This window comes from Rana temporaria, chromosome 3, assembly GCF_905171775.1.
Source record: "Rana temporaria chromosome 3, aRanTem1.1, whole genome shotgun sequence".
Lineage (NCBI taxonomy): Eukaryota > Metazoa > Chordata > Amphibia > Anura > Ranidae > Rana > Rana temporaria.
The window spans coordinates 316,371,630-316,397,890 of NC_053491.1; the positions used below are offsets into that span (position 1 = coordinate 316,371,630).

General features: G+C 38.5%; 1 protein-coding gene across 2 annotated transcripts in view; it reads left to right on the forward strand.

Moving 5' to 3' along the window:
* The first annotated feature begins 374 nt into the window (after nucleotides 1–374).
* LOC120932487 (protocadherin gamma-C5-like) overlaps nucleotides 375–26,261 on the forward strand; it is a 721,441-nt gene continuing 695,554 nt past the window's right edge. The window contains exon 1 of one of the 2 annotated variants that reach the window (XM_040344923.1): nucleotides 375–2,783. In XM_040344923.1, coding sequence (XP_040200857.1) covers nucleotides 390–2,783 — 2,394 coding nt within the window. In that variant the 5' untranslated portion in view covers nucleotides 375–389. Of the gene's footprint in view, nucleotides 2,784–5,978; nucleotides 8,379–26,261 lie in introns of those variants that run through there. The other variant, XM_040344929.1, reaches the window with a different exon arrangement.

Genomic DNA, 26,261 nt, shown 5'->3' on the forward strand with positions numbered 1-26,261 from the left:
CTTCTTTCTATTATCGTATCTTTTAACAAATTGTAAGGCTTGTTCACATTTATGTAATTTAATATTTATAGTCTATGTTTAAATGAATAATTTCCAGCACATCTTAAAAACATTGTGTTCTGATTTTTATTATTATTTTTACTTCATTCACATACATGAAATGACTGCTCGTAAAACTGGCTGCTGTTCCTCATTTTAACCCCTGGATGGCACTGTTGACCATAAGTAAACTAAACTAGCTAAATGTTAAGCTCTACTTTTTCTTACAGAACATTTCAGAAGCAAACATTTGCAACATTGCATTATTTTCACTGCCTCCTTCATGCCTGAATCATATATATATTAATACCCTAGGATTTCATCACCTAAAGAGTGAAAACAGAAAGAAGATGTATGGACTCATGCACAGGACCATGAAATGGCAAGTGACATTTTTGCTTTCTCTTTACACTTGTGGTCTTATTTCTGCTCAGCTTCAGTACTCAGTTAAGGAAGAACTAAAACAAGGATCTGTAGTAGGAAATATTGTAAAGGATCTAAGTTTAAATGTTAAAGATTTATCTATTCGGAAATTTCAGATTGTTTTACGTGCCAAAAAAATGTATTTCAACATTAGTTTACAAAATGGAGATCTGTATGTTGCCAATAGAATAGATAGAGAAAGATTATGTGGGGCCCAGCAATTTTGCTCAATAAATGTGGAGGCGGTCATGGAAAACCCCCTACAATTTTATACTATTAATGTTGAAATACTAGATGTTAATGACAATTCACCAACCTTTTCTAAGAGTATTTTTGATGTAGGAATCAGTGAATCAACTTCACCTGGAACTCGATTTGCTCTTAATCCTGCAAAAGATCCAGATCTTGGTTCCAATTCCTTACAGGGTTATAAACTAAGTGACAATGATTGTTTTATCCTTAGTGAAAAAATAAGTATCAACGGTAAAAAGCATCCAGAACTTGTGCTGGACAAGCCCCTTGATCGCGAGAAACAAAATTACTTCGAACTAATATTAACTGCTTTTGATGGAGGAAAACCTGTAAAGCATGGGACAGCTTTAATAAAGATCAAAATTCATGATGTTAATGATAATTACCCAATATTTGCTGAAGATATATATCAAGTATTCCTACCAGAAAATACTCCTGTTGGTTTTCTAATTCTTCAGCTGAATGCTACAGATGATGATGAAGGGTCATATGCACAAATATCATATTCCCTTAGCGATGTTCCTGAAAATGCTCGTCAACTATTTGCAATAGACTCGAAAAAAGGTGATATTGTATTAACAGAAAACTTAGACTATGAGATGAAAGACAAGTATGAGCTTACAGTGGAAGCTAAAGATGGAGGGGATCTGAGCGCTTACTGTAAAGTGTTCATACAAGTTGTAGATGTTAATGATAATGTCCCTGATATAACAATTACTTCGCTAACAGAATCAGTTCCCGAGGATTCACTAGTTGGTATGGTTATAGCTCTTGTTAATATCTATGATATGGACACTGGAGAAAATGGTGAAATTGTTTGTGATATTGATGGAAAATTACCCTTTCAGCTAATTCCATCATCTACTAGTTACTACAAGCTTGTGACTTCGGCTAACTTGGACCGAGAAAGAGTCAGCGAATATAACATCACCATCAAAGCTGTGGATAGAGGATCTCCATCATTGTCAGTCATCAAAAGCATAAAACTGTCTATCTCTGATGTGAATGACAATTCTCCTGTATTTGAGAAAACAAAATATGTTATCTACATCCAGGAAAATAATCTATCTGGGACTTCTCTATACAGAATACATGCTGCGGATCTTGACCATAAAGAGAATGCAAGAGTTGTGTATTCATTAATTAACAATGGTTCTGAGGACATACCTATAGCCTCATATATTTCCATGAACTCCTTGTCTGGGGTCCTGTATGCACAGCGACCGTTTGACTATGAACAGTTACGAGAGCTTCAGTTCCAAGTGATGGCCAAAGACAGTGGATCTCCTCCTTTAAGCAGTAATGTCACAGTAAGATTATGTATCATTGATAAGAATGATAATGCCCCTAAGATTCTCTATCCATCTTCAGACAACGAGGGATCAACATTATTTGAATTTATTCCTCACTCTGCTGAAAAAGGTTATTTAGTGACCAAAGTGATTGCAGTTGATGCTGACTCTGGACACAATGCCTGGCTTTCATATCACTTACTCCAAGTTTCTGATCCATCTTTACTTATCATTGGTCAGTACACTGGTGAAATTAGACTAGGCCGAAACATTCCTGATATGGCTTCTTTCAGACAAAAAATTATGATTCTTGTGAAAGACAATGGAACCCCATCCCTGTCATCAACAGTTACTTTGAACTTGGTTGTAGCTGAAAATTTTCACCTTGCTCTTCCGGAGATAAAACGTCATTCCAGTAATTCTGAAGCTTCATCTAATGTCACTTTGTACCTTGTGATAGCAATAGCTCTAATTTCTTTGTTATTCATTGTCACAGCAATGATTACAACAATATATAAATGCCGAAAAACTTGCATTCCTCCAACTCCTGGAATGCTTAGTGGAAATATATATCCACAGTTCACCTTGGGGTGTCCATCTGAAATTAGTGATAGAAGTTTACCTTTTCCATTCTCCTACGATGTGTGTGTGACTCTGGACTCAAAACAGAATGAAATTGCTTATCTGAAACCAGTCCAGAATGTCCCCACAGACAGTTTGATTGACACAGGGGATCTTCCTAGTAACAATAGCTTGCCCTCTACCAGCAACATACAGGTAAGGTACAACATTCCCATTTTTTGTTAAAATTGTGACTCCATTTTATATGTGTACAATAACGATGCAACTAGAAACCATCAATAAGTTGTTATTTAAATACATCAAATAGATTTCTTGTTTCATAAAGGCTACGTTTACCTTTTTAATCATGTTGCTTGTATTTAGGGTGTAACATTGCACTAATCTGCACACTTGTCATATGTTGATACTTCCTCCACTGATTGTGGGTGCAATGCTTTGTACGCTCCTGTAAATAAAAATAATACATTCACATTTTTTTTTTCATCAAAAACATGTGCATTTATTAAATGTTTTTTTTCAATTGTGTACCTAGCCTTTAAAGCTTGTACAAAAGTATTATTCTATTGTGAGGCTTTTCAGTATAATTTTCTTACAATTTATTAGTTCGATTGTGATGGTTAACTAACTCCCGCCCGCCGCATAGAATGGGCGGGATCTTCTCTCGTTCTGGGATGACATAAAATGACGGCGCTCCAGTCTCACTGTGCTCGTTTACACCCACGGGGGCACGCAGCACTGCGATCGCGGGCGCTCTGTGTCCCTGGGACACAGTGCGACCCCAATCTTGGTAAAGAGCCAATAACGCAGCTTTTTACCCAAGTAATCGGCTGTGTCCAATCACAGCTGATCACATGTAAACGAGAAAGTGCTGGTAATCCGCTCTCCTCCCCTCACACTGACAGAGTGTGAGGGGAGGAGAGCCAATCAGCAGCATCTACTCATAGGGGAGACTGATCATCAGTGCCTTGATTATCAGTGCAGCCCCAAAACTACCCAGAAGTTATGCCAATCTGTGCCCAGAAGCAATGACAATTTGTGCCCATTTGTAATGCTAATCTGTGCCCATTAGTAAGTACCAGATCATTCCTTTCCAAGAACCTAGTACACCAGGATACAGTGGCCTTAAATCCTTTGCTTTGATCTGGGTGAGATTTGGCCCACTGAAGTGCAGAAATCCGTATGTTGTTTTGGGTCACTACATAACCATTGTGACGATGCTCATGCACCATGTCTACTACATGCTCCTCGAGTTCTGGCCAATGTGGGGTGCCTCTTCTTAATGCACACTTAGCCCTTGGCATCTTCCTTTGCTTTCCAGTCTCGGACCATCTTTTCCGTTACTCCATATTGTCTTGCAGCAGCGCAGTTATTATGTTCCTTCACAAAGTTTACAACTTTGAGCTTCAAACTGGCTTCATGTTTCCTTCTCCTTGCTGGAGCCATGCTGGGGCCCTGTCTATCAGCCATTTCTGAAATCTGTCAGGTATTACGGTATCACTTTTATGAAATCAAAAAGGAAACTGGTGAACTACAAGTCCCAAAGATCCCACAATTGGTAGGTAGGGGAAATCTGGAGCTGGATGTGCAGTACGGGATGTATATGATGCTTTGTAATACCATATACAGTAGCGCCAGGTACACACAGTATATGATGCTTTGTAATATACCATACAGTAGCGCCAGGTACACACAGTATATGATGCTTTGTAATATACCGTACAGTAGCGCCAGGTACACACAGTATACGGTAATATGTTAGTAGGTACAGTAATATATGATGCTTTTTTCCAGGTACTGTAAACTTTTGATGTAGGGCTTTAAACTCAAAGACTTATAGTATACTGTAATGTATATTTGTAGTAGGAGACTTTAGTATAGTTAATATTGCTTTTTAGGTCCTCTTACAGTGCAGAATACTGTGTGCATACAGTGTGCACCGCTGAGCCAATCACGGCAGGCAATGCATTTGGCTAGCTTGTTGATGGATGCAAAGCCTGCTCGGATTGGCAGAGGCTGTGACATCATCAGCCTGCACCGCACCAATCCGAGCAGGCTTCATTCAGCAACAGAGCGCATTGCCACCAGAATTTGCTGAGCAGCGTGCACTGTATTACAGTGCATTGCTGAGCACCCGACAGCAATGCCGAGCACCCGACAGCCACAACGAAGCACCAGGTGGGCATTAACATGATTTTAACGGCGTCTTCACGTGGTAACGAGCACCGCGGCGTCTTCTCTTCTATCCGGCGGCCTCCATAACAGGCATCACATCAACATTGCGGCCTCTGCACCCGGCGTATAGGACGACCCCCCTATTTTGGCAGAATGATTTGGATGTAGAAAGTCGTCTTATACGCCGGAAAATACGGTACACTCCACAAATCTGGCCTTCATGAAAGAGTAGCAAGAAGAAAGCTATTGTTGAAAGAAAATAAACAAAAAAGTCAGTGCTACTACCCATACATCACATGGAAAGCAGTGCTCCCTAGTGCTCGATCAACAGTCGCTGGCTGCGTAGAATAATGAGGAAAAGATGATCCGCACTCCAGACCTTGCTCTTAAACAATTGACGTATTTATTGACAAGCCACAGTAGACAAACGCAATAGGAAGGGTTGATGCGTTTCAGCCTATAAGTCATAAACACCATTGTTGAAATAAAGCCATAAGACGTATCATTTGCAGTTTGTGAGAAGCCATGTGGGGGACACAGCAAACATGTGGAAGAAGGTGCTCTGGTCAGATGAGACCAAAATGTAACTTTTTGGCCTAAAAAGCAAAACGCTATGTGTGGCAAACACCTAACACCGCACATCACCCTGAACACACCATGCTTTTTTTCTTATTATGTGACTTCAATTGGTTACACTAGATTTTAGTTAGGGGTCAGAGTAAAGGGGTGGAATACAAATGCACGCCACACTTTTCACATATTTATTTGTACAAAATATTGAAAACCATTTATCGTTTTCCTTCCACTTTGTGTTGGTCTATCACATAAAATCCCAATAAAATACATTTATGTTTTTGGTTGTAACATGACAAAATATGTAAAATTTAAGGGGTATGAATACTTTTTCAAGGCACTGTATGTATGTGTTTACAGTAAAATCTAACTTTATTGGCATAAGCTGTTCTCTACTTCTACCTTTCTTGCATTTCCTGATTTCAACCTTTAGATGTCACTGTAGACCACAAGTAAATTTGTACAAACAAAATGTATAGTAGAGCTATTCTAAACCCTACTACAATTTCACATTGCACATTGAAGCAGCATTACAATCTATATACAGAATCGCACACAAATAATTTTATCATAACCACAATAACCACAGGACTGCAAAATATTTGTAATTTATTCTGAATAAGAAGAGTGAAGAAGAGGTGCAGATTCGTCAACAGTACAATGGCATGGCAAGTTATATTTTCTATGATCCTTATTCTGTGTAATATTGTAAATGCTCAGCTTCAGTATACTATACAGGAGGAACTAAAACAAGGATCTAAAGTTGGAAATATTGAAAGGGATCTGAACTTGAGCATTAAGAACTTATCAAGTCGAAAGTTACAGATTGTGTCACCTGCCAGGAAACAGTATTTTAACATTAATTTACAGAATGGAGATTTGTACGTTATAGAAAGAATAGACCGGGAGGAATTGTGTGGGGACCAGCAGGCTTGCTCTTTAACTGTTGAATTAGTAATTGAAAGCCCATTGAATTTTTACACAGTTATAGTTTACATACAAGATGTCAATGATAATTCACCACAATTCTCCAAGAACATATTTGATTTAGAAATGAGTGAGCTTGTTTTACCTGGAACAAGATTTGCTCTTGGGACAGCAAAAGATCCAGATCTTGGTGTTAACTCATTGCAAGGTTATAGGCTCAGTGATAATGACTTTTTTAAGCTAGGAGAAAAAATTACATCCGATGGGAAAAAGTATCCTGAACTTGTGCTAGACAAACCCATTGATCGCGAGAAGCAAAACTATTTTGAATTAATCTTAACAGCCTTTGATGGTGGAAAACCTGTGAAAAGTGGGACAGCTTTAATAAAGATGAAGGTTCATGATGTAAATGATAATTTCCCCCAATTTAGCCAAGACAGTTACCAGGTACGCCTGTATGAAAATGCTCAAAGTGGTTTCCTAATTCTTCAGTTAAATGCTACTGATGTGGATGAAGGAATTAATGCACAAATAACTTACACACTTATTGAAGTTCCTGCAAATGCACAAAACCTGTTTGCCATTGACCCCTTAAAAGGAGATGTTATTCTAATGGGAAAATTGGACTATGAAGAGAAAGATAAATATGAGCTTACAGTGGAAGCTAAAGATGGGGGAGGCCTGACGGCACATTGTAAAGTATTTATCCAAGTTACCGATGTTAATGATAATATCCCGGAAGTAATCATAACATCTCTCTTGGCATCAGTTCCTGAGAATTCACCACTTGGAACAGTTATAGCCCTTGTTAATATCTTTGACATGGACACAGGAGAAAATGGGGAAGTTCTTTGTGAGATTATTGATAAGTCACCTTTTCAATTAGTTCCTTCGTCTACTAATTATTACAAACTTGTTACTTCAACTAACTTGGACCGGGAAAGAGCCAGCAACTATAACATAACCATCAAAGCTACGGATAGAGGATCACCACATCTGTCAGTTACCAAAACTCTGAAACTATCAATCTCAGATGTGAATGACAATCTTCCTATGTTTGAGCAAACAAATTATGTTATCTATATTCAAGAAAACAATTTGCTTGGAACCTCTGTGTACAGGATTTGTGCATCTGATCTTGACCATGATGAAAATGCAAAAATTATTTATTCTATGTTAACCAATAATACTGAAGAATTGCCAGTGTCCACTTATATTTCTATAAACTCAATGACTGGGGTTCTTTATGCTCAAAGATCATTTGACTATGAGCAGTTACGTGAGTTTCAATTTCAAGTGATGGCTAAGGACAGTGGATCTCCTCCTCTAAGCAGTAATGTAACTGTAAGGATATGTATCATTGACAAGAATGATAATGCCCCTAAAATTCTCTACCCATCACCTGACAACGAGGGACCAGCATTATTTGAATTTATTCCTTACTCAGCAGATAGAGGTTTTCTTGTGACCAAAGTTATTGCAGTAGATGCTGACTCTGGACACAATGCCTGGCTTTCATATCACTTACTACAAGTTCAGGATTCTTCATTATTTACAATCGATCAATACACTGGTGAAATTCGGCTTGCAAAGGAACTTCCAGATGTGGAATCTTTAAGGCAAAAAATTGTAGTCATGGTAAAAGACAATGGGCAGCCCTCTTTATCATCCACAGTTTATTTAACTCTAGTTGTTGCTGAAAACTTTCAGCAAGTTCATCCTGAGATAATATACAAGCATAATGATTCAAAATCATCTTCCAATATCACATTCTACCTGATAGTTTCCATAGGTTTAATTTGTCTTTTTTTTATTGCAATAGTGGTTGTTACAGTAGTCTTTAAATGCAGAAAGTCAAATACACAGCCCTCTTTTGGAGCTATTGGTGGAAATGTATATCCTCAGTTTACATTGGGATGTCCTTCTGAGATAAGTGACACAAGTTTACCTTTTCCATTCTCATATGATGTATGTGTCACACTGGACTCAAAGCAAAATGAAATTGCCTATCTGAAACCCATCCAGAATGTCCCCACAGGCAGTCTTATTGACACTGATGCTTCACTTATTGCCACTGATTCTACAAAAGATTGTCTACTTATTACCAGCAATGCAGAGGTATGTAATACCTAATTTTTAATGCATATTTTCATTTAAAAGACAATGTTATTTTATAAAAGATGTATTTATTTTTTATCCCACCTTATATGCCACCTTTTTGGTTAAAACGTTTTTGAATTTTGATTGTTTTGACTGCAGTAATTTCCTAGATTTAAAAAAAAATACTGTTTCCCTTAAAATATCCTCTCACTGTTCAGTTTTGCTAGATAAAATTTAAACAAATAAAATAATCTTTCATTTTTTTGTTAAATGCATTTCAAAGTGATCAACCAAGATCAATTTTAATACTGATATTTTAGCAATGTTCCGTACATATATTTCTTTGACTCCTGTTTCTAGCTATAATTTCTAATTGATGCTCCTTGCTGTTTTTATGTCTTGCTACAAGCCTACTAGTCAGGTCTTACTGATTGAATGCCCTCTCTTTATGTTTTCAAAAATTCTTGTGAATTATTACTTTATTTATCCAATCATGTGAAAAGCAAATTCCTGCTCACTTTGAATACCAAATCATGTGTACATAATTTTTACATGAATGGATGATTAGAGTCTTCACACATTTTTAGACATAATAAAATGTCTCAACTCATGTAGTAAACCACCCCCTCCATCTCAGCAGTTAAGTAGGGAGTTTGCAGTTAAATACAGATAGGCACTGCATATATGTAAAATGTTAAGGTATTAAGGTAAACATTACAATAACTGTTCAAAACATGCTCACAAAGAGAACACTGTTAAATTCACTGAACAACAAAAATAAAAATATTAATGATATCACAAAACTATTATGCTAGTCAATAGTCAACTCTGTTTACGGTGTAAAATATTAAATCATGGTAATGTTTTTCCTCATTGGCCTTTTCAGATAGTATTTCTGTTGTGTTTGAGTGTGCTTACGTCATTATTTCTGTTGCATTTTCAATTTTGCAAAGTACAGCCTATATTGACTGCTGTTTTTGAAATGGAAGGCATCTGTAAGTTAATGTCACATACAATGATTGTACTGTATATGTATACTGAAATCCTGCAATGGGTATTGTATTATATGCTAGGGGAATTATAGTTTATAAAAAGTTTTCTTTCTGCTGAATAGCCTGTATTGAATTAAACATTTGAGGTGAACATTTTTCGTATTTTGCATGAACTAACAAAGTGAGTTTTGACAGGGTTGAATTTATTTACACTTGACCCCCCACATTACATACCAGAGTAACACAACATTGTTAATCCCCCTAAGAAGACCACCAGGTTTTTGGATCAGGTGGTTTTATTTAGTTGTGGGAAATGCGTGATGTGCAGGATGGTTAGACACAGAAAGAAGAAAACAACACAGTTTGAGTCCTACTTACGTGGGGGATCTTTTGGTATAAATAAATGTATTACCCGTGGTAGTATACATGTTACCTATCTCCTGGATTGTTCTTGTGGGCTCCAATATGTTGGGAGAACCATATGGAAGCTAGGGGTGAGGTTGAGAGAACATGTGGGTAATATAAATAAGGCTACAAACACCACAGTTTGTCTAATCATTTTAGACGCTCATAGCAGAGATTCCACTGTTTCGAACTTCTGTGTGATTGATAAGGTGGAGGCCCATTGGAGAGGAACTAATTCAAAGGAGGCCATCCCTCAGAACAAAACCCATTGGATCTACCAGTTGGGTACCTTGAGTCCACTAGGGTTAAACATAGAACTAGATTTGAATTGTTTTCTGTCGAAATGGTGATTTTATATACTGGGGCATATAATTTATATGTATATAGCTTTATTTTCTTATTTATATAAACTATTTTTTTAAATATATGTATATATAAATATAAAAAAATCTAATAATTTTTAATAACGTTTTTTCTAGTTTTAGTCATTAAAGATTTATTGATTTGATCTTTTATTAAAATTTTATTTTATATATATTATAGTACACCCCTCACATTTTTGTAAATATTTTATTATATCTTTTCATGTGACAACACTGATGAAATTACACTTTTCTACAATGTAAAATAGTGAGTGTACAGCTTGTAAAACAGTGTAAATTTGATGTCGTCATGGGGGAGTAGAAGTGGACTCCAGTGTCAACCTGTGAAACTCTGGTGAATCCATGCCCAAGACAGTGCTGGAAAATAATGGTGGCAACACAAAATATTGACACTTTGTGCCCAATTTGGACACCTAAACTCTGGGTGTACTCACTTTTCTTGCCAGCAGTTTAAACATTATGGCTGTGTGTTGAGGTATTTTAAGGGAAAAGCTAATTTACACTGTTATACAAGCTGTACACTCACTACTTTACATTGTATCAAAGTGTAATGCCACCACCATGTTTCACTGTGGGGATGGTGTTCTTTGGGTGATGTGATGTGTTAGGTTTGCGCCAGACATAGCGTTTTCTTTGATGGCCAAAAAGTTACATTTTAGTCTCAGCAGACCAGAGCACCTTCCTCCATACATTTTGGGAGTCTCCCACATGCCACAGGCTCAAAACGTGCCATTTTGTTTTTTGCTGAAAGCTTTCTTCTGGCCACTCTGCCATAAAGCCCAACTATATAGAGCGTACGCCTGATTGTCCTCCTATGTACAGATACTCCAGTCTCTGCTGTGGAACTCTGCAGCTTGTCCAGGGTTACCTTAGGTCTCTGTGCTGCCTCTCGATTAATGTCCCCCTTGCCCGGTCCGTGAGTTTTGGTGTGCGGCCATCTCTTGACAGGTTTGCTGTTGTGCCATGTTCTTTCCATTTGGTTATGATAGACTTGATGGTGCTCCTAGGGATCATCAAAGATTTGGATATTTTCTTTATAACCTAACCCTGACTTGTACTTCTCACCAACATTGTCCCTTACTTGTTTGGATAGTTCCTTGGTCTTCATGGCAGTGTTTGGTTAGTTGTGGCTCTTGCTTAGGTGTTGCCGCCTCTGGAGCCTTTCAAAAAGGTGTGTATATGTAATGACAGACCTTGTGACACTTAGAGTGCACACAGGTGGACATAATTTCACTAATTGTGTGACTTCTAAAGGTAATTGGTTGCACCAGAGCTTTTTATGGGCTTCGTAACAAAGGGGGTGAATACATACGCACATGCCAATTATCAGTTTTTTATTTCTGAAAAATAGTTTTATGTATATATTTTTCAAATTTGACTTCACCAACTTAGACTATTATGTTCTGATCCATCACATATAATTCAGATAAAAAAAAAATTGACTGTAATGTAACAAAATAGGTAAAAGGCCAAGGGGGTGAATACTTTTGCAAGGCACTGTATATATATATATATGTTTAGACAATACACAAATTGTTATTGGGCGTCGGCTGCAAAAATAGCCAGACAAGGTCTAAGGGCGTTGAAAGACTCCAGCTGTTCAGAATGAGGCAATTAAGGCCTCTATAAGTAGTCCAAAGGATTACCACGGAATTGCTGCATCATTCCTAAGGCTTTGTGAGTAGGAGAGCAGCACTGAAAGTCTTCTGAGGAGGTGAGGAGAGTAGTGATTTTTCTGTGTGATAAAAATCAAAAGACTATTGTTTTGTGCTGTACGGCCAGCACTGTCTGCCCAGCGCTAGACTGAGTCAGACTCCATAGATAGGTTCCTGTGTGGAAGGTAGATGCCCAAAGTGGCTAGGGTTTATTTTATGTTTGATTTTGTTTTTGCTGTTTGGATGCTTGCAATTGTTTGCCATCAAGATGGAAAAATAAACCAAAAACGTTGTTTTCAACCGTCTTCGACTGCCAGTATGTATAAATTCAGTGTGTGGTGAACCCATCCAAGGGGTCACACACCCCGCTACCGAGCGAACCCCTTACAATATATTTATGTGTATATATATATATATATATATATATATATATATATATAGTGACGGTATGCCAGGTGAGATACACGATTATAAGTACATTTCACCTCTCATTCGCTCTGTTGTATAGGGAATGAACCAGAATCTGGCCCGGGGTTTTCCAGCCTCTGTGGCAGGCTAGGTTCCGGTCCTGATGTTCTGGTACACCTGAGTCCAGTTAAAAGACCACGAAGAGAGCAAGCAGTGATCTGGTTTTGGAGACTCAGGAGGGAACCTGAGTAAGGAGCTCTGTTGGTGTGGATTAAAAAGAAAAAGGTTTGCTTTATTGTATGGTTTGTGGGTGATGGGGACCAGCCCCGCACTGTATAGAGAGGAGACCATTTGTTTATTTTATTTTTACCTGCACACCTCTTGTAAATAAAACCTGGCACCCGCCAGACTTTTAAGAAAGTACCTGTTTATGGACTTTGATTCAGAAAAGGTGATCCCCACGAGCTAATTTCCCACGATATATATATATATATATATATATATATATATATATATATATATATATATGTGTATATATATATATATATATATATATATATATATATATATATATATATATATATATATATATATATATGTATATTTGGAGCCGCATTGTTACTATATATAAGTATTTGGAGTGCTATTAATATTGCTGGTAATATGTATTGGCTATTTGAGAGATAACTTGGGTGGAGGAAGCGATAGGTAATAACATAGGAGTGAAGCCTATATACCTTATAGGAAGTGATCTAATTGGCAAAGGGAAATCTTAACCCACAGAGGGGAGGTGTCTCCCCTGTGTTTATAAGAGCAATCAGAAGACCGAAAATTATGTCTTTGATGACGCCCTGTAGGAGGGGTGAAACGCGTTGATGCAATTTCCAGTTCCCTAACCAATTACGTCACTACTGCCACCTGTGGAATGCACGCCAAGCCACGGCAAACCCGGAAGAGCCCTTTCACTATGCAAAGCATGATTATGTCTGAGACTCTGTAAGTGTAATTTTATATGTTGCATTTTATTAAATCTTAAGTACTACACTATGAGAACTCTCTCCTTTTATTGAGCCCGGTGGAAATACGAGTTTTATATAGAACCAGCAAGTTGGAAATATAGAAAGAAAAAAGAAGATCTGTGGTACCCTCCCCACCCCCGCCTGATATAAGTGAGTTTGACCCCCAGACTGAAAAGCTGAGGGTCCATTTCTTCTGGTGAGTAGGGGTACAAGAAAGGTGTGTGCCACACTTCACATCATGTTTACCTGGAGCCCTTCAGCACTTTTATCATAAACTTTTGAGCACCGAGCACTTTATTGAAGGATTGATGATTATAAAATGGATCACTTTTGAATTTGGAATATTTTATTACAATTTTTTGTTGAACTAATTTGTTCTACTGCACATATCTTTTTTTTGGTTTGTCATAAAATGTGATATACACTGTATGTGCTGTGGTAATGTTTGAGATTGTTGTATAAGTGGTATAGCACCGAGATTGGATGCACTAATTTGTGCACATAGCATGCTTATTTATATTTTTATTAATATTTGGACAGTATTGCACTTCAGGAAGTAGCATATTGCTTCCAAAATGGTAAGAAAAAGGCAACTAACAAACTAACAAAGTCAAGGTGCCAGTAAGTACAGTTTCCTACACTATCAAAAGGCAATTGGAAACTGGAGGAAACTCTGACAGGAGAAGGTCTGGCAGACCCAAAGCCACAACAGAATCAGAAGTTTCTGAGAGACATCGAAAAACAGTTTCAAGCACAGCATAACACTTATCAAAGTAAACAAATCTAAGTTTCAAATGTGAAGGGAAAACATTGAGCTACAAGTTTGACAGGTTGAGTGGCTGTAAGAAAGCCATTGCCAAGATGGCCAAGTAAGAAAAAGAGGCTTGCCTGGGCCATGAAACACCACCAGTGGAATACCAGAGACTGGAAGAATTTCTTATGGGCTGATGAATCAAAATTTGAGAACTTGTATTGCACAATGCACTCATTGTACAGAGGGCACTAATAATGTTTTGATTACGTATTTGAATTCTTTCAGGTCCTGATAAGAAATAAGCCTGCCTATGTAATGCCCCGTGTTACCCTAAAAGTGCAACTGTAATATTAACCACTTGCCCACCACACTATAGTTGAAAGATGGCTACAGCACAGTTGTCCAGTTCTGGGAGGGCGTCTATCAGTGCTCATCAGTGCAGCCTATCAGTATCCATCAGTGCAGCTTCATCAGGGCGCATCAGTGAAGAAGAAAAATTACTTATTTGCAAAATGGTATAACAGAAATAAAGAAAAAAAAATGTCTCCAAAATTTGCAGTCTGTTTTCGCTTGTTTAGCAAAAAAAAAAAAAATCCAGTGGTGATTAAATACCACCATAAGAAAGCTTTATCTGGCTCCAAAATATTGTAAAAATGTAATTTAGGTACAGTGTTGTACGACCGCGCAATTGTCACTCAAAGTGCGACAGCACTAAAAGCTGAAAATTGGCCTGGTCAGAAAGGGGATGAAAATGCCCAGTAAGGAACTGGTTAATGTGATAAAAATAACAGTGATTTGTAAAGATGCTGAGTGTATCATTTTGTGTTTGTTCCCTACTGTAGTAACTATTAATTTTGAATCCTGATCAATAGGAAATGTAAGATTTCCAAGTTCATCCCGCAATGTTTTCGTATGCCATTGAGTAAGGGAAAGGATGGTAAATATTAGAAAAAAGGGGAGCCAAAATGGCCCTAGATCGGCAAATAAAGGCAAAATGGACAAGAGTATCGTGAATTTACAATACTCTCGTCCATTTTGCCTTTAAAGGCCATTTTGGCCTCCTGTTTTTTTCTAATATTAACCTTCAAATTCGGATGTGGCTTTAGAAGTTTTCTAATTCTTGTAAGGGAAAGGATGGTTCCTTGGTGTGTGACACCAGCTGTCAAACATGGAGAAGGTAGCATGATAGTCTGGGACTCTTTTGCTGGATCCAGAGTTGGTGGCTTGCACAGAGTGCCACTCTGAACCAAAACTATTACCACAGCATTTCGGAATTTCAAAAATTCAAAAATTGGAAATTTCAAAAATCTTAAATTCCAAAATGGGAAATTTGGAAAGTTGAATTTCCGAAAAATTTCTGAAATTCTGAAATTTCGGAATAAATAAAACGAATTAGAAACTAAATGAATTGCACATGTCTACTGGTTTGAGATGAACTGGACAGAAGGGTTAAAGCCACCTAGAAGTGCAACACGTTAGTGGGAACTTCTGAAACAGTGTTGGCAAGAACATCATTTGATTTCTGTTGTAGATATATCTACAAATGCTGTCCACTTTGAGTCAGAAATTTAATTTGAAAAATTACATTTTGTTAAAGATAATGATTCAATTATATATTTTTTTATATCCAGTTGTTGACTTGCCCTACGCTTTATTTTCAGAGTACATTGAGATATGAAACTATGTAAATTTTAATAAAAAAATAGAAAAATGGGGGTGTTCTAAAAAAAATTTGACTGGTAGTGTATACTTTTTAAAAATGATGAAAGTGTTCACCTAGTTGTTTCATTTGTATTTGTTTCTCTTCAGTGAGATAATGGCAATGTCCATAAATTGTCTTTGCATAAAAAATGCTTAAGGGTTGTGTATCCCAATTTATTTAATCCCTCCACCCAAAAGCACAATATCTATACTTCAGAATACTTCAGATTTAAATCCTACCTTTCTAACAAGTTGGTTTTGTGTTCGCTCTTATAAACAAAAAATCATTGGCTTAGTGGAAATTTCAATTCCAAATTGTATTTTCATTGTCAATTTTCCCCATGCAATTGTGGATAATTGTTTGTTGTATTCCTTCCTGAAAATCCAAAATGATTTGCTATGAAAATACTAGTGACCAACTGTGCGGCATGGATGTACCCTTTAGCTGGCTATACATACAGTATGTCAGATTTCGTTAATTTCCTGCCGAATTAGCATACACTTGATCCATGGGTGCCCCCATCAACACTATCCAGTGTAGCAAATTTTGATCTGAAAATTTGAAGTTGATCAGCAAAAAAGTGACTGCAGTTTACTAGGTGTTCAGGTCTTCTGGGTGTTGGGATACAATAGCAAGGAAGAATCTGTTAGATTTTTTTTTCATTCAGCCTACAGGAAAATGTTTATTGTAGTAAACATTGCAACCACTCACACAACCAACAGCAGTAGTAACATAGGCAATATGTATGTACAATGCATATCAAAAGCATAGCACAGTGCAGGTATAAATAACTCCATCACCTCGAAGTGCAACAAAATCTTATATAATCATCTAAATAAAAAAAATATTTGTTAAAAAAACATTTTATATAAATATTTAAAATAATCTAAACATTGTCCAAAGCCATTGTATTTTCTCGTAAAGAGGAAGTAAAGTAAACCCTCTTAAATTAATCCAGGAACAAAAAAAACATGTGCAAGAGAAAGGCATAATGAGCTTGTATGCATAGCATACTAGTTCATTATGTGGCACTTACCTGAAATTGAAGCCCCCAACTAGATAGATAGATAGATAGTTGGAGGTCTCAACACCCCCAGGATAGAGACTATAGCTTCTATTCCAACAAACACAAAACTTATACACAAATTGATTATATTTTCCTAGACCGAGCTGTACTGATGAACTTAAGGGATACTTCAATCGGATCTATTACAATTTCGGACCATGCCCCAATTAACTGTACTATTGACTGGGGAGTATCAGGATTTAGGGAATGGAACTGGAGGGTTAATGAAACCTTAATTAAAGACCCAGAATATGAAGAGTTGATAGGGCAGGAAATAGACACATTTTTTGAAAGGAATAGTGCGGAGGAGACATCCCCACTCTGCAGGTGGGAAGCGCACAAGTGCTATTTGAGGGGAATGTTAATATCTATGGGGGCCCACAGGAAGAGAAAATTAGGGGCTAAGGTGGACACTCTATTGAGAGAGATTAAAATAACAGAAAATGAACACAAGAGAGTGCAGAATTCAAGCAATGAGGAGAAATTGGTATCGTTGCGAGAAAAACTAAATTTACTATTGATGGATAAGGCCAAAGCGCAGTTGAACAGATGCAGAAGAACTTACTATGAATTCGGCAACAAACCCAGTAAGATGCTTGCAAATGCACTTAGGGAATCGAGATCGAGGAAACACATAGAGAAAATAAAAATACAGGGAGATAAGTTAGTAAGCCCCTCACACTTAATAGCAAATGCTTTCAAAGAATATTACAATGGTCTATATCAAATAGATAATCAGCCCGATGTAGAGAAAATACAGAATAGAGAAGAGAGAATAAAAGAATATCTAATGAAGTCAGAAATGCCTAAAATACCAAAGGAAATTATAGAGAGCATGGAGTGTCCGATCACAGTGAAGGAATGTCAAGAGGTAATAAGGGAGATGAAACCAGGCAAATCACCAGGGCCAGACGGCTACACGCTAGCATACTATAAAACTTTTCAAGACAAATTAATACCAAAATTCCTAGAGGCCTTTAATTCACTGAAAGAAGGTCATCAGATGAGAAGAGAAACATTAGGAGCTCATATTGCCGTCATCCCCAAGGAAGGGAAAGACCCCACAGTCTGTGCGAGTTATCGACCTATATCGTTGTTAAATATAGACTTAAAAATATTTTCAAAGATAATTGCAAATAAATTGGTACCTAATATCCCTTCACTCATACACCCAGACCAAGTAGGTTTTGTACCGGGAAGAGAAGGTAGGGAAAACACACAAAGGGTGTTAAACACCATTTACTTGGCCCAAGTCCACCAGAAATCACTAGCACTTATTTCGACTGACGCGGAAAAAGCCTTCGATAGGGTGGACTGGGGTTTTTTGAAGGCTACATTAGAACATATAGGACTAGGAGTGGGCATGCAGAAGTGGATTGCTAGCCTTTACTCATGTCCGTCGGCAAGGGTCAAGGTGAATGAGGTATTATCGGACCCATTCCCAATTGGGAATGGGACAAGGCAAGGATGCCCACTCTCCCCGATTATTTTTATCTTAACATTGGAGCCGCTATTGAGGACAATTAGATTAAACGCAGATATAAGAGGATTTCAGATTAAAGGAACGGAACATAAAGTAGCTGCTTTTGCGGATGATCTATTGTTCTCAATAGCGGCTCCCGAACTATCACTTCCTCCCTTGATGAGAGACATAAGGGCATATGGTGACCTCTCTAACTTTAAGGTAAATTATAATAAGTCAGAGGCAATGGGGCTAGAAATAAACAAACAAATAAAGGATCTCTTGACAGTAAATTTTTCCTTTAAATGGTCGGACTCTCACATACTCTATTTAGGGACAAAAATCCCCAAAAATTTAAATAGAATTCTCGAATTGAACTTTATTCCGTTGATAAGGCAAATGAAATCTGACTTCATTAGATGGGAAAAAGAGACGTATTCATGGTTTGGGAGAATCGGCATCTTAAAAATGAACGTGTTACCAAGATTGCTCTATTTATTTCAAACCCTACCGGTAAAGATCCCGTCGAGTTATTTAAGGGATATAAGATCCAAGTTTGCGAAGTTTATCTGGTCGGGGAAAGCGTCGAGAACTCGGAGGGAAATATTAACTTTACCCAAGGAGAAAGGGGGAGTGGGGTTCCCAGACCCAGTAGGTTACTATGTAGCAACACACATGTCAAGAGTGGTGGAATGGTGCATGCAGGAGAAGCATAAACCTTGGTTACTTATAGAGCAGAAAAGTATGGATATCCCCTTGGAGGGATTGGCATGGATACAAGAAGTGGATATACCAGGGGTAGTTAAGAAACATCCAACCATAAGGGCAACCCTGAGCGTCGTGAAAAAATTATTCAGGAAAACAAAACTTTCGATCACCCCAAGCCCACTCACTCCGGTTATAGGTAACCCGAAATTTCAAATAGGGATGTCAGACCCACATTTTAAGATGGTAAAAAGAGCAGGCTGGAGCAGAGTAATACATTTTGAGGGAGAGAATCCAAGGATCAGAAGCGAGGAAAGAGACGAGGTAATAAGAGAGGAACTTGACCCAATGAGACAAAATCAATTAAAAACGGCCACTAGAGCTCTGAACCCAAAAGGGAGACCAATTAGAGACCTCTCAGGATATGAGGAACTGTGCCTTAAGGGAGAGGAGTTGAGACACGGTCTCTCGCTGATGTATAGTCTCTGGGTGGAGGAAACAACACCGCGTGAGCTGCCGTTTATACGAGCATGGGAAAAGGAGTTAGAGGTGTTTTTTTCGGAAAATCAGATAACAAAAATATTTAATTTTACACATAAAGCCTCCCTAGCTACCAGATACCAGGAAGGGGGCTACAAAATTTTAACCAGGTGGTATAAAACCCCTGCAGTACTAAACCGGATATTTCCGGAAGTTTCAGACAGATGTTGGCGTTGCGGCAAGGAAAAGGGTACCATGTTACATCTTTTCTGGTCCTGTGAGAAGATAGTGGACTTTTGGAAAATGGTCATGGACACTGTGAAAGATATTGTGGAGGTGGATCTGGGAAGTAACCCGGCCACTTATTTACTGTTGGACATACCAGTCTCCATGGCCAGGTTCAAAAGTTCCCTGATAAGACATCTACTGGTTGCAGCAAGGGCCTGTATTCCAATCTTGTGGAAAAGTACAACTACCCCAAATAAACAGCAATGGTTAAATAGAATCTCGGAAATTCAACAAATGGAAAAGCTTACCATGGGCATTAGAGAACAAGAGGAAAAATATAGACGGATATGGAGTCCATATGTAAGTTACAGAGAAGGGGAGCTATGAGAAATGTGGGGGGGGGGACGTGGACGCAGGAGTGACCCAGGGAGGGGGTTTTCCCTCCTTTTTTTTTTTTTTTTTGGTGGGGGGGAAGGGAGGGGGGAAGGGGGGGATTATTTTTTGAACAGGAAATGGTTAAGTGTACAGTAAAATATAGAAATTCCGAGGCAGCGAAGAGGTTGGTTATATTATGTGTACCAATGTATGGAATTTAGAAATGGTTTATCTGTTTATTTGTTTGGAAATGTAATATTGTAGTATTTACCATTTAATGTGGAAAAAAAAGGAAAACAGAGATGAAATAAAGAATTAAAAAAAAAAAAATTGAAGCCCCCGAAGTGCTCTTCGTTCCCCTCCACCGCCATGTCCCCTCGCAGCTTCTTCCGGGTATGGCCGCTGTGGCGATGCGATTGGCCGAAGGGGGACCGGCAGATCCCTGCGCATGCGTGGGAATACGGCATTAACCCCCCATTATACCATTCACAAAAACGGCACGCTCAGTGCGCCTGCGCCATTGTCTATGGCACGCAGGCACCGTAGACATTGGTGCAGTGTTTTCAGCAAATATCTATTTAACTGTGTAGGTTAACCACTTAAGACCCGGACCATTACGCAGGTAAAGGACCTTGCCAGTTTTTGCGATTCGTCACTGCGTCGCTTTAACTGACAATTGTACGGTCGTGCAACGTGGCTCCCAAACAAAATTGGCGTCCTTTTTTTCCCACAAATAGAGCTTTTATTTGGTGGTATTTGATCACCTCTGCGGTTTTTATTTTTTGCGCTATAAACAAAAATAGAGCGACAATTTTGAAAAAAAAAATATTTTTTACTTTTTCATATAAAAGATACCCAAAAAACAACATAAAAACTTTTTTTTCCTCGGTTTAGGCTGATACGTATTCTTCTTCGTTCATCGATTGTTTTGCGCAAAATTTATAGCGTTTACAAAATAGGGGATAGTTTTATTGCATTTTTACTAATATTTTTTTTTACTACTAATGGCGGCGATCAGCGATTTTTTTCATGACTGCAGCATTATGGCGGATACATCGGACAATTTTGACACATTTTTGCTACCATTGTCATTTTCACAGCAAAAAATGCTATAAAAATGCATTATTTACTGTGAAAATGACAATTACAGTTTGGGAGTTAACCACTAGGGACGCTGAAGGGGTTAAGTGTGATCTCATATGTGTTTCTAACTGTAGGGGGGCGGGGCTGAACTTGTGACGTCATTGATCGCCTTTCCCTATATCAGGGAACAGACGATCAATGACAGCGCCACAGTGAAGAACAGGGGAAGCTGTGTTTACACACACCTCTCCCCGTTTTTCAGCTCCGGGGACCGATCGCGGGACTCCGGCGGCGATCGGGTCCGCGGGTCCCCCGGCCGTGGTCACGGAGCTTCGGACCGGGTTGCGGGTGCGCGCCGCGACCCAAGAGTGGGCACTTAAGACCTGGACCAAAATGCAGGTAAAGGACCCGGCCAGTTTTTGCGATTCGGCACTGCGTCGATTTAACTGACAATTGCGCGGTCGTGCGACGTGGCTCCCAAACAAAATTGGCATCCTTTTTTTCCCCACAAATAGAGCTTTTTTTTTTATATTTTTCCTTTTTGCTATAATAAATATCCCCCAAAAATATATAAAAAACTTTTTTTTCCTCAGTTTAGGCCGATACATATTCTTCTACCTATTTTTGGATAAAAAATCGCAATAAGCGTTTATCGATTGGTTTGCGCAAAATGTATAGTGTTTACAAAATAGGGGATTATTGCATTTTTATTAATAATTTTTAAGTGGTTAAAGAGAACCTGTCACCAAAAAATCATCATATGTGATACACATAAAATCCCACCAAAAGGTTTTTGAGGCCCCTTGCCCCACATTTTCGCATGCACGAACATAAATGCACACATTGGGGGCACCTACACTTGAAAACGTTGACAATACATATGTTACAAATCGTTACACACGCCGGAGTGAGAGAAATATTTCTAGCACTAGACCTTCTCCGTAGCACTAAACTGGTGACCTATAGAGGCCTTTAACCACTTGACAACCTGGCCTATTTTGGCACTTCTCTCCTTCATGTAAAAATCTCAATTTGTTTGCTAGAAAATTAATCAGAACCCCCAAACATTATATGTTTTTTTTTAGTAGACATCCTAGGGAATAAAATGGCGGTCATTGCAACTTTTTTTTCTCGCACTGTATTTGCGCAATAATTTTTCAAACTCCTTTTTTTGGGAAAAAAAACGGTTTCATGAATTAAAAAATAACAAAACAGTAAATTTAGCAAAATTTTTTTGGAAAATGTGAAAGATGATGTTACGCCGAGTAAATAGATACCTAACATGTAACGCTTTAAAATTGCGTACACTCATGGAATGGCGCCAAACTTCGGTACTTAAAAATCTCCATAGGCGACGCTTTAAATTTTTTTACAGGTTACTATTTTCAAATAACAGAGGAGGTCTAGTGCTAGAATTGTTGCACATGCTCTAACGCACGCGACGATACCTCACATGTGGGGTTTTAATGGCGTTTACATATGTGGACGGGACTTGCATGCATGTTTGCTTCTGCGCGCGAGCTACCAGGGATAGGGGCGTTTTAAAACATTTATTTTTTCATTTTATTTTTATTTTACTTAATTTTTTTATTTGTACCCTTTTTTTATTTTTTCAATAATTTTTTTTCCTATTACAAGGAATGTAAACATCCCTTGTAATAGGAATCAGTGTGACAGGTCCTCTTTATGGAGTCTTAGTGACCCCACATCTCTCCTCCAGGCTTACAAGCATGAAATTGGTGAAAAAACATTCATCGATCTCACACCGACAGCCGCGATTGCGGCTTTGTTTACTTCCAGGTACCGGGCGTGAAGTCATAACGTCACGCCCGGGCCTCCGACGGTCATAGAGATGACTGGTGACCATCTGGTCACCAGTCATCTCTATGCTTCCCCAGCCAGCGCCAGCCGATTCGCTCTCCGGGCCCCTGATGGCACGGGGGAGCCCGGAGAAGCACCGGATGGCGGCGGGAGGGGGGGACGTCCCCTCCTGCTGCCTATAAGAATGATCAAGAGGAAGAACTGCTGCTTTGATCATTCTTATTGTGCACAGAATTGCCGGCTGAAGATGGTGATATCTGAATGATGCCGGTAGCTGCAGGCATCATTCAGATATCACCGCACAAATTCAAGGACGTATTTTGTCGTTCAGTGGTTGTAAAGTGGTTAAAGCATTGCCTATAGAAAATATAGGATACCAAAGTTTCTTGCCATTGCGCAGACGCGTGCAAACGTGCGCAAATTTAAGGTTTGACATGTTGGGTATCTATTTACTTGGTGCAACCTCATATTTTATATTTTACAAAAAATTGGGGTAATTTTTTGCATTTTTGTGTCCTAAAATCAACATAGTGTATTCCTTTTCCTAAATGTTGCATTTCCTAGGCCTTTGCGGTAATGTCATGTGACCTAAAACATTGAAACTACCACTATTTTATTCTCTAGGGTGTCTGCTTTCAGAAAATATATAATGTTTTGGGGGTTTTATGCAATCTTAGGTCTAAAATGATTTGTGTGCAAAAAAAATCAAACATGGCTCTGGCAGCGAAAAGGTCAATGCAGTGTTTTAGAAAGGGATTTTTTAAAACAATTTATTCAAAATTGGACGAAAGCATAGAAAATAAGCTAAATCTTGAACTAGGAGAAAACATTTTTCGAGAACATCTGCATTAATCTTTATCAGGTTCACAAAATCAGGAGTGAAGGCAGTTACTGCAACTTTAGCCAAATGTTTAAGATCAATATTAAAACCCTTTCACGCCGAGCGAACGCATATATGCGTCCTTGGCAGCTGCAGGCATCATCCTGGTACCATTGTTTAGAGCGGGCAATTGGCTCTTCAGACATAACAACCGATGCGGCTAAAAGACGCTTGGTTGCTATGCCGGAGGAGCGGGAGGGGACATCCCCCCTCCCGCCTCTCGCCGCTCTGACCAGGCCTCCTGTCCCACCGGGAGACACGATCCTCCATCTGGCGCCTTCTGTGTCCAGGCGGAGACTGAAACTAAGGCGTAAACAGCTTAGATTCGGTCTCCGCTATGGAAACACGGAAGCGGCGCCGTGACGTCACTTCCGGGATTCTTGGCTGCCAATGGCACCGGATTTAAAAAGGTACACAGTATTCAGAATCGCTGTTTTAGGTGATCTGAATACTTTGAAAGGCAAAGGAGGGATCGGGGGTCTTTTAGACCCCCGATCCCTCCATAAAGAGTATCTGTCACCACCTATACCTATTACTGTCACAAGGGATGTTTACATTCTTTGTGACAGCAATAAAAGTGATAAAATGTAAAAAAATAAATAATTAAAAATTAATATTATAAATAAATAAATAAATAAGAAAGAAAAAAAATGTTTAAAGCGCCCCCCTCCCCGCGAGCTTGCGCAACAAAGAAAATGCATACGGAAGTCGCGCCCGCACATGAAAACGGTGTTACCGTAGTTTGTCGCCATTCCACGAGTGCGTGCAATTATAAAGCGTGACATGCTTGGTATCTATTTACTCGGCGTAACATCACCTTTCACATTATGCAAAAAAATTGGGCTAACTTCACATTTTCATTTTTTTTTAATTCGTGAAAGTAAATTTTTCCCAAAAAGTTGCGTTTGAAACACCGCACAAATACCGTGAGACATAAAATATTGCAACAATCGCCATTTTATTCTCTAGATTCTCTGCTAAAAAATATATATATATATAATGTTTGGGGGTTCTAAGTAATTTTCTAGCAAAAAATATGGATTTTAACTTGTAAACATCAAATGTCATAAATAGGCTTAGACATGAAAGGGTTAATGAATCTTTTGGCCCAAAATCCCCAAATACTTTCTTATACGTTTTCTTATGTTTCTTATACCTTGGATATAATTAACACATTGAATCATTTGGGCGGAACAGCAAATATTATCTAGGCAAAATACTGCATACTAGGCACATACATACTTTTTTCAAGTTGTGTAAGTACCTAAATATGACTTGGTATCAGAGACCTTGTTTGTGTAACTCCCTGCACTCCCTACCTGTAATGTTAGTTGCCAAGCACATCTATGACCCAGTTTTGGGTCCCAACCCCAAGTCTAAAAAAAAGTTCTTCCATCTTCACCCAGTCTTCCTTCCCGGCTCAAGGGCTCCACCTGTTTAAATGACCAAACTGATATGACGCCATTCCCGTGCATGGGCATGAGAGCCACGATTGTGGTACAGTGCTCTGAAGGGATGGCATACTCACTGACATAGCCTGCTAAATGGTGTATGTTTAGGAGATATTCCTTTTACCAATAGCTAAGCTTTATTATACGCTTACCTGTAGGCACAAGTCATCAAGCTGTTTTTTTTAAATATCAACACATTTAAAAAAAAAAAAATTTTAGTCAGGTAAATATGAAATATTGCATGTCGGTATCTGATTGTTGATAGACAGAAAGTTCTCTGTTACTTTAGTATCAGTCATTTTACTACTATGCTATAATACAGTGAGAATAGATACACATCCCTGCCTCTTCAGCTCAGATGGCCTCTACAGAAATTCATATAGAGGCAGTAATAAATCTTTATTGGGATCTTCTTTTAGAAAACCTGTAATTAAATAATAATTTCTGAACCATAATTTGATATAAGTATTGACAAATCACTTTAAAAACCCATTGACCTCCCAAAAACCTTTTGTGTAAAAATGCCCAAAAATGGTTGTTTCACTTTAAGCTGGCCACATTCACACATACTGTAGATAGAAAATGTAAAACTATTATAGTGTTCTTATAGGTAAATTTTTTCACTTAACATTTTCAAATTAAAATCTTTTGGTGCATTGTTTGCAGATCATTTTAAACTATAACTTCTTTCTGTTTTAATATTTGAACTTGTATGCATTATACATAAGTAAACCTCTGAGGCCTCGTACACACGGCCGAGGAACTCGACGTGCCAAACACGTCGAGTTCCTCGGCGAGTTCAGCCCTGAAGCTGCCGAGGAGCTCGGCGGGCCGAGTTCTCCCATAGAACAACGAGAAAATAGAGAACATGTTCTCTATTTTCTCGACGAGTTCCTCGGCGGCTCCATCGGGCCGAAAGTGTACACACGACAGAGTTTCTCGGCAGAATCCGGCTCTGACCGAGTTTCTCGCTGAATTCTGCCGAGAAACTCTGTCGTGTGTACGAGGCCTGAGAATTTGGTTTTGTGATGA